This window comes from Arachis ipaensis, chromosome B08 (genome assembly GCF_000816755.2).
Source record: "Arachis ipaensis cultivar K30076 chromosome B08, Araip1.1, whole genome shotgun sequence".
NCBI classification, from domain to species: domain Eukaryota; kingdom Viridiplantae; phylum Streptophyta; class Magnoliopsida; order Fabales; family Fabaceae; genus Arachis; species Arachis ipaensis.
This window is the reverse complement of record NC_029792.2, coordinates 125,881,699-125,890,820: the sequence shown is the minus strand read 5'-3', so window position 1 is coordinate 125,890,820 and position 9,122 is coordinate 125,881,699. Positions and strand designations below refer to the sequence as shown.

Genomic DNA, 9,122 nt, shown 5'->3' with positions numbered 1-9,122 from the left:
AAGTGAATATAAAAATAAAATTAAAAAAACATTTATTAATAAAAAATTAAAATTTTATATAATTATTTAATTATATTTATCGGTTGAATCACTAACCAATGACTTACTATTCTAAATGATTTAATTAGTGGGTCGATTCTGATGACTATGGCTTAAACCTGAACTTACCCTGCGGCTTGTGTCACGTGTTTCCGCAGCGGGAAAAACCAATTGCATTTGCTCGCTACCAAAAACTGGCGGGAACCTTATTCATTAATCATTATTCACTCACATCACACTACACTTCTCTGTTCTCTCTGTCCCCTAAACCCTCCTCCTCCGCCTTCTCGTTTATAGTGACAGCCATGAGCAGCGGCGGCCGGAAACGCCCTGCTCCACCGACTTCGCATCCCTCGCCGGCCACTCAGGCGAAAACCCAGGCCCTGTCTCAGGAAGATGATTTCGTCGATGAGGATGTGTTCCTCAACGAAACCCTCATCACGGAGGACGAAGAGTCCCTCATCCTCCACGACATCGAGGAGCGCCAGGCCCTCGCTAACCGCCTCTCCAAGTGGACCCGCCCTCCCCTCTCCTCCGACTACGTTTCGCAATCTTGCAGCGTCCGTAAGTAGTTTCCGCCGTAGCAATTTCCTGTTATGAAAACCTGCACTAGGGTTTTTGCTTTTGTGTTGATTTTGGATTTTTGGTTATGTAGTTTTCCAGCAGCTGGAGATTGATTACGTAATTGGGGAGAGCCACAAAGAGTTGATGCCGAATTCGTCTGGACCTGCTGCTATAATTAGAATATTTGGTGTTACAAAGGAAGGTTAGCTCGTGCTGGCATTTATTTTCGATACTGCTAAAACATTTACAGTTAACAATTTGAGAATATCCGTTTACAGTGTTGCTTGAACTTGCTTTTACTTTTCATACTGTGAAAGCATTTGAAGTCAACAATTTTGGAATTATCTGTTTAAAGTGTTGCATTGTTCTTCGTGTCTAACTTATCAAGAAATGATTGATTAGTTAGGAGTTAGAAGTCTTAAAGAGAGCAGTAGTAGTTGAAGGTACATGTTAGCATGCCTATTTTTCCTTATTAATCAAGCTCTCACTTACTCTTCAACAAAAAATGCTGGGTATTAGTCTCTTTTAGTCCCAATATCATTCGTTGGTTAGTTCATAGAGTAAATAAATTGTTGCCTTACTTATGGATAAGGTTTAGTACTTTTATAACTTCTATAAGTTCATATTATCTGCTTGTGGTTTTTAACATGGAATTGTACTAGATTATTTAATTAGATTGTTAATTATATACATTATTGTTCAGCCTCAATGCAACAATTAATATTTTGAAATTATAGTTGAAAAGAATCTTAGATTGTGTAGAGATCAGAAGAGTTTGGACCTCGTGCCCTTATACTTAGTTTATAATCAAATTATATTTCAACCCAAGTAGAAGTCAGCCCATGCAAAGGAGCTTGCATGACAAGTGTAAACTATTTGAACCAGTGGTCTTTGATCCACACTACAAGTGAGTCTTTGATTTTCCAGTGTGGAAAATATGACATGAATGTGGACTCGGATTTTAACAGTTCCTAAATTTTGACTTTCATGATATGTGATTTTTAAATATAGATATATAGATATTTTGATACTTCAGAATAAGGTTCATTTATTTTGATGGGGCTTCCTTGTTTTTAATTTTATTGTTTTGGGGTTAATTGGTGAAATCATGATTTACAAGTCTAAACGTAGAGTCACTTTACAGACTTACTTCTAATTATCTAATTGAAAAATGGCAGATATGCAGTGATAAATATTTCAGAAAGGTCTATATTGATATTTTTGCATACCTATGTTGAAAATGTTTCTTACACCTGTAAGTTCAACCTGACAGCATGATTTAGAATTAATTTTATTGATGGACTCTACTGTGAGAAGATTACAAGACTTGTGAAATTGTAATTTTTGCTAATCTCTCTGCATCCTTGTATACTTATTGTCTTAGTGAAGACATGGCCATGAAGGATTTTCTTCCTTGCACACCCAGTTACTTTTTTCATGGTTCATGTTATAATTTCCCCATCACATGTATTAATAGACAACATCTATGTTTTAATAGGATTGATAAACTGCCTGCTTGAAAAAGTTGGTAGATAGTTTGTACATGATCTAGCTATACATTATCATGCTCAACTACGTGGTTCCTTGTACGATTATATAATATGCTCTTGATGTTGTTTGTTAGGACACAGTGTTTGCTGCAATGTTCATGGGTTTGAACCATATTTCTACATCAGCTGCCCGCCTGGAATGGGTCCGGATGATATCTCCCATTTTCATCAAACTCTTGAGGTATGTGGCTTAGTGCGTAAGGATATTTCTTTTGTCCCATTTTTTTTCTCTCTCTCCTTTTTTTTTTTAATTAATGAACGAATAGGTTTTCGAGTCATAAGTCGTATAATTTACTTGTATTTGTGTTTTGTGATTCTTCAGGGAAGGATGCGAGAGGCCAATAGAAACAGTAATGTAGGCAAATTTGTTCGTCGTATTGAATTGGTGCAGAGAAGGAGCATTATGTATTACCAGCAGTCCAGTTCTCATCCCTTTCTCAAAATTGTAGTTGCTCTCCCCACAATGGTTGCCAGCTGCCGTGGTATATATTATTAGTTGATTTTCTATATGTATTATGTTAATCATCTTTATGAGTTCAAAGAAGACCAGTGTTACTTGATTAATGCTTAAGCTATATCTTTACTTCTCATCAGCTGTATTGTTATGCATTGTGATGTTGTGGTATGACCATGGGTTACCCCTTAGGTTGAGCATTAAGTTTTAGTTTCTCAAATCCTTACATTAATGTTTTGGTATTTACATTTTGACAATTGTCCTTCTCAAAAGCAAATGATCACGAGTTAATTATTCTCTTGCCAAAATTATAATTCTTGGTAGGTATTCTTGATAGAGGTATTCAGCTTAATGGTCTTGGCATGAAGAGCTTCATGACTTATGAAAGCAATGTACTTTTTGCCCTTCGCTTCATGATTGATTGCAATATAGTTGGTGGTAATTGGATTGAAATTCCTGCCGGGAAATATAAGAAGACAGCAAGAAGCTTGTCTAACTGTCAGTTAGAGTTTGATTGCTTGTATCCTTTTTTTGTGGAACCTTACTACAATCAAATAGTCTACTAATAGAGGGGTTATTTTTTTGCAAAACAACCGTTGGATTTTTCTTCTTTCTCCTTAACTTTGTTATAGGTATTCGGAATTGATTAGCCATGCCCCAGAAGGTGAATATTCAAAGATGGCACCATTTCGCATATTGAGTTTTGACATTGAGTGTGCTGGTCGTAAAGGTCATTTTCCTGAGCCTACCCATGATCCTGTTATCCAGGTCCAATGCTTTCTCTTGTCCCACTTGAACTACCATTCACATCACAATGATATGGTTTTGAACTGCAAAATATCATTTTTATTGCAGATTGCTAATCTGGTTACATTACAAGGAGAAGATCAGCCATTCATCCGTAATGTGATGACTCTTAATTCATGTTCTCCCATAGTTGGTGTTGATGTGATGTCGTTTGATACAGAAAGAGAAGTCCTTCTGGCCTGGAGGGTATTCTTGTTGTTTTTGCATATTTTATATTTCTTTTGAGAATGCTAATTAAAAATTTGATATCCTGTGTTTTCATTATACAGTATGGTATTTTTTTAGTGTCTATAACATATTAATGGTTTGAGTCTTGAACTTGTATATCATGTAGTATATTTAATATTATGCAGCTATTGACTGAACTATAATCCTTTATTTGTTATCTTATTATAGTCTGATGAGGATGATTTTCTTGCAGGATTTTATCCATGAAGTTGACCCTGATATTATAATTGGATATAACATCTGCAAATTTGACCTGCCATATCTTATTGAGGTATTGATTATCTTTGAGACAAGAAAGTATAACCAGTTAATAATTGGAAGCTTCGGTTAATTTAGTTGTGGCTGCTATTTTATTATATGTTTGGTTTATGCTTTTCTTGTTTTCAGAGAGCTCAAGCCTTGAAAATAGCAGAATTTCCTATTCTGGGCCGTATCAGGAACAGTAGGGTTCGAGTAAAGGATACAACTTTTTCATCTAGGTAAAGATAAGAAATAACACATTGTTCTGTGGTTTCACTCTCATTTTATCTGTGTTAGTTAAATTTCTGGAATTGTAGTAGATGGTGGGTTTCTTACGAGTGCATCAACTTCTATAAAAAATGAGGATTTTTGGTTTCGAAAGTAATTGCAACATTTTAGGTCCTCAACATTTTCTATGAATTTTAAAACTATCTCGTTTACCAGTTGTGTTTTTGCACTGTCAATTGTTTCAACCATTTTCTCGGTGTTACTTAATGGTTTTGTAGACAGTATGGAACCAGAGAAAGTAAAGAAGTTGCTGTAGAAGGGAGAGTTCAGTTTGATCTGCTCCAGGTACTGTTGATATTGCTTTTCATTAACTACCCTCTGTTTGGATAATCCAACTTTATTGCTGAGTAAGTTTTTTTGGCTTTGTTTTATATGAAGGTTATGCAAAGAGACTACAAATTAAGTTCTTATTCTTTGAATTCTGTTTCAGCACACTTTCTTTCTGAGCAGGTAAGGCAATGCTTTTTTATTTCATTCCATGTAATTATTTCCTTACTCCATTCTATTGTTAATACATCTTGGAACTGTTCATAAGACATGAATTGTTGGTAGAAGAAACAATGGACAGATTTTTTTTTGCCTTGGCTTTTGGCTATTGTAAATGTGACATCATGGACTAAATGAGTTATAATAATTCAACAAAATAAATTTTGATTGGTTTGTGTTAGTTACTATTTGTATATTTGTGCATGTGTTTCTATTTGCTTTTTTGCTTTGTGTGGTTCTATTCTAATGGCCAGCACAAAATATTTAAAAAAACTGAATTGTTGCACTTCCATGATGCCTTCATTGCTTGATTTATTTTTCTCTCTTTCTTTTTCCTTTGGAAAAATATAAAGCATACCAATTTAACAAGCCTCTGTCTGTTTGCATACTGCAGAAAGAGGATGTTCACCATTCTATCATATCTGATCTTCAGAATGGAAATGCAGAAACTAGGAGGCGCCTTGCTGTGTATTGTTTAAAGGTTCATATTTTGATTTGTTTCTCTCGTGGTCTCTGTGCCACTACCATTTGTTTAAATGTTAAATGTCAAGTCTTCTGTTTCTTTTAACAAGTTCTCATTGACAGGAAAACGTACGTTGACACTAAATTTGGAATTGTTTATGATGTTTCCACGATCAAGATGTTAAATCACTTAAGTTTTGCAAATTCAGTTTATGATTTGACTATCTGATTAATAATTGTAGTATTTTTGGTCTGCATTTTAGCTGGTGCCCCTTACCCTTACCTTTGTCAGAGGAGTTGTAGATGAAGACAGGCAGCTGATACATATATTTATTTTTTATTTGTTTTGTTTTCTTATATTTAATTATTTATATTTATATTATGCATGAGGGGAGTTTGTAACCACTTACAGTACATGATATGTGTTCAGGAGGGCATTTAACACGTATCAGTACATTTCTGCTAAACTTTTAATACCTGAGTTATTAAACATGATCACACAATTTGACAAAATTTAGTTTAGTGCACTTTATCTATGCTAATAGATTCATTAATAACTTCCCTAAACCTGAAGTTGGCTTTAGAATCTTTTTACTGTCAATGCTGATTCTTGGGTGCACAACATATGGTCTAACATCACATATTGTAAATTGAAGTACTTAGGTTTTCAAAATATATTATCATGGGTCATCTCTCCCAAAAGTTTAAGCTTTAAGGTGAATGCACTTGAATGTCATTACATTTATTATAACTCCACATGCAACTCATAGGAGGCTAAAGGACTTGAAGTATGAAGAGTGCATTAGCAACCTTGAAATTTAACTGTTTTAAATTAGAAGAATGGGAGACGGAAAGGATTAAATGTGGGCCACTGGGTCATTGGGGATTTGAAACTATGACCATGTATGTAGCAAACCATTTCTTTTCAAAGTTTAGGCTATTAGGTGAAGTCAGACATGTGTACATTTAACATATTCAAAGGAGTGCAAAATTGGAGTTTAGACATCTTAAAATCTTCAATAATCTAGGTAGGCTATATTCTAGAAGTTGCAATGCTTATTTCTTGTTCATCAAAGTTGTATGTGCCGAATGTAGTAAATTTGCTATGGCAACAATTTACATGATTACGTTCTTTTTATGTGCTTGAAAAATGAAAATGGTGAATCAATCTATTCTGATCTTTGTGCAGGATGCTTATCTCCCTCAACGGCTTTTAGATAAATTGATGTTCATTTATAATTATGTGGAGATGGCTCGAGTAACAGGTGTCCCAATTTCTTTTCTGCTTGCTAGGGGCCAAAGCATTAAGGTAAAGAAATAATATTTAATTTTTATAATCAATTATTATGAATATGGGAAATATTTGGCACATGAATTTGACAAAGGAGTTAAACTTTGTTTTCCCCTCCTTTCCTTACAGGTACTTTCTCAACTCCTTAGGAAGGCAAAGCAGAAGAACCTGGTTCTTCCTAATGTAAAACAGGCTGGTTCAGAACAAGGAACATATGAAGGTGCCACTGTAAGTTCATTTTAATTATTCAATTGATGATTATATCAGGCTCTATCTTCCTTAAATATGCATAACTTCATGTTTTCTTTTTGTCATATCTCCTAATACAATGTGAAATTAAGACACTGAATAAGCTTCCTGCCAGCAAAATTATTTGACGATTTTTATGCCCAAAGGGTTTTCCAAGACTGCATTGAATTAAATCGATTTATAGATACATGTTAAACATAAATGTTGTAGCAAAGTAGGACATTGCTGCCACAGTGCCACCTAACATCAGAGTTGCTGAATGCTGACATGTTTGTGGATTTGAAAGCTGTTTATAGTGCAATAATGTTGTCACCGAGTCTCTTCTAGTAGCTGCATTCTGTAAAGACTGTTTTCTGTTTTTATTTTTTGGACACTTTCTTTGTTTGTAACCATATTTGTTACACTCAGAAAAGATGTGCTAGAATGTTTTTTACAGTTTAAAAAATGTTTAGTAGAATTTATACGAAGTCCTCTGCTTGTATTAAATCGGAGTTCTTAAAATACTTTTCACTTGTCTTATCCCTCTTTAAATAACAAAAAAAAAAAAAGAGTAAAAGAAAAAAAAAAACGAAAGCATGATTTTAAGTGTATATATTCTTGGCAGCCTTTTCCTTATTTTCCTTTTGGATGTTTATTTATCCAACTTTTGCTCGTCAAGCACAAGATCATGATTCTTTTAACTTCTGCAACTTGCAGGTATTGGAGGCAAGAGCTGGGTTCTATGAAAAGCCAATTGCTACTTTGGATTTTGCATCACTATATCCATCTATTATGATGGCCTATAATTTATGTTATTGTACCCTGGTAAATCTTAACTCTTCATGTTTCTATCTTCTACCACGAGCAACTTAGTGTTTTTTTATCCCCTGTTGTATTTATTTTTATTCATTAGGGTCACTGATTTTTTTTTTTTGGGGTAACAGTTTTGACTTTTGAGCACTTTTTGTTTACTGTTTTAAGGTGACTCCTGAAGATGTTCGGAAACTTAATCTCCCTCCAGAATCAGTGAACAAAACTCCATCTGGGGAAACATTTGTTAAATCAAATTTACAGAAGGTCTGTTGCTTGAAAACTTTTGCTGCTTAAACTGGGTTTCTCTACAACTGATTTCATTTTAGAAGTTTGTGAAGTTGACATAACAATTATGTAGGGAATACTTCCTGAAATTCTTGAAGAGCTTTTAGCCGCGCGTAAAAGGGCAAAAGCAGATTTGAAGGTATCATTTTTGTACTTTCTATGACTACTGACTATAGATTTAGATTTGCTTTTTACCTTTTTTCTAAAATTATTTCTATATTTATTTTTACTATATTGAGTTCTTTATAATATCTTGAGTTCTGTATTCCTTTACTATTTGTAGGAGGCAAAAGATCCCCTTGAGAAAGCCGTGCTTGATGGTAGACAACTGGCCCTAAAGGTGAGTTGTGCACGATAATTATGTCTTTTTTTTCCCATGTCTCATTGTTTGATAGTTGTTCAGTCCATTCTCCAGTGCATACTAACAAGTAATAACTGTACTACTTGGTAATTTCTTTACTTTTATTTCTGTTTTTTCCAGATCAGTGCAAATTCTGTATATGGGTTTACTGGGGCAACTATTGGTCAGTTACCATGCTTGGAGATATCATCAAGTGTAACTAGCTATGGTATTGCTCCAACTTATTAGTTTGTGATGCTTTACAGTCTCAAGATCATGCGTCTTTTTAAAGGAAACAACAACCTAATATGCATTGTATGTGTTGAAAAGGTCGACAAATGATCGAGCACACAAAAAAACTTGTGGAAGATAAATTTACAACTCTTAATGGCTATGAACACACTGCCGAGGTATTGTATTTAGAAATTTTCTTGCTTTTGCTGTCTGTTATGCACTTGATGGGGTTCTAGGTTTAGTTGGTAAAACTCTCTAGGTGTCTGTTGACCTGTACATTGAACTTAGTAGATAAGACGAAAATTTACCTTGTTACATCATGTATGGGCTACAGCAAGTAATTAGCTATTATTTTTTAGTCCCATGGTGCTGCATCTGGGAATTGAAACTTTTAGCTTTGAGCTAAAAGCCCGAGACTTTTCATCCTTGCAAATAATTTCATATTTTTGGTTGTGCATCTTTTTAATGTTTGGTGTCTTACAAAAAATGCAATTCTTCATACAGGTAATATACGGTGACACGGATTCAGTCATGGTTCAGTTTGGTGTTTCTACCGTAGAAGAGGCTATGAATCTGGGAAGAGAAGCTGCTGATTATATTAGTGGAACTTTCACAAAAGTAACACTCAGAATCACTTCTAATCTCTTTGCTTTAGGTCCTTGTATGATAAATCATGAAAGTGATAAAATCTTGAGTTCAGAAGATTTTCTTTTGTGTGGTTTTCCTGTGAACGACTGTTGAAACAATGAAATACAGGATGGTACCTGTACATACTTTAATTTCAACTAACAATAAAGTAATGGCTGCGCCTCA

The 9,122-nt window shown here is 34.5% G+C and overlaps 1 protein-coding gene across 1 annotated transcript in view; it reads left to right on the top strand.

Annotated features, from left to right (window-relative positions):
• The window catches only part of LOC107613572 (DNA polymerase delta catalytic subunit), a 12,641-nt gene continuing 3,679 nt past the window's right edge, over nt 161-9,122 (top strand). Inside the window, exons 1-21 of the mRNA XM_016315644.2 lie at nt 161-603; nt 695-805; nt 2,228-2,334; nt 2,476-2,635; nt 2,932-3,127; nt 3,240-3,375; nt 3,463-3,600; nt 3,836-3,913; nt 4,030-4,121; nt 4,389-4,455; nt 4,549-4,620; nt 5,051-5,137; nt 6,308-6,427; nt 6,539-6,637; nt 7,355-7,462; nt 7,619-7,714; nt 7,809-7,874; nt 8,019-8,075; nt 8,217-8,304; nt 8,406-8,485; nt 8,814-8,927. Of these exons, the coding sequence (XP_016171130.1) occupies nt 345-603; nt 695-805; nt 2,228-2,334; nt 2,476-2,635; nt 2,932-3,127; nt 3,240-3,375; nt 3,463-3,600; nt 3,836-3,913; nt 4,030-4,121; nt 4,389-4,455; nt 4,549-4,620; nt 5,051-5,137; nt 6,308-6,427; nt 6,539-6,637; nt 7,355-7,462; nt 7,619-7,714; nt 7,809-7,874; nt 8,019-8,075; nt 8,217-8,304; nt 8,406-8,485; nt 8,814-8,927 (2,331 nt within the window). The 5' untranslated portion in view covers nt 161-344. The remainder of the gene's footprint in view (nt 604-694; nt 806-2,227; nt 2,335-2,475; nt 2,636-2,931; nt 3,128-3,239; nt 3,376-3,462; nt 3,601-3,835; nt 3,914-4,029; nt 4,122-4,388; nt 4,456-4,548; nt 4,621-5,050; nt 5,138-6,307; nt 6,428-6,538; nt 6,638-7,354; nt 7,463-7,618; nt 7,715-7,808; nt 7,875-8,018; nt 8,076-8,216; nt 8,305-8,405; nt 8,486-8,813; nt 8,928-9,122) is intronic.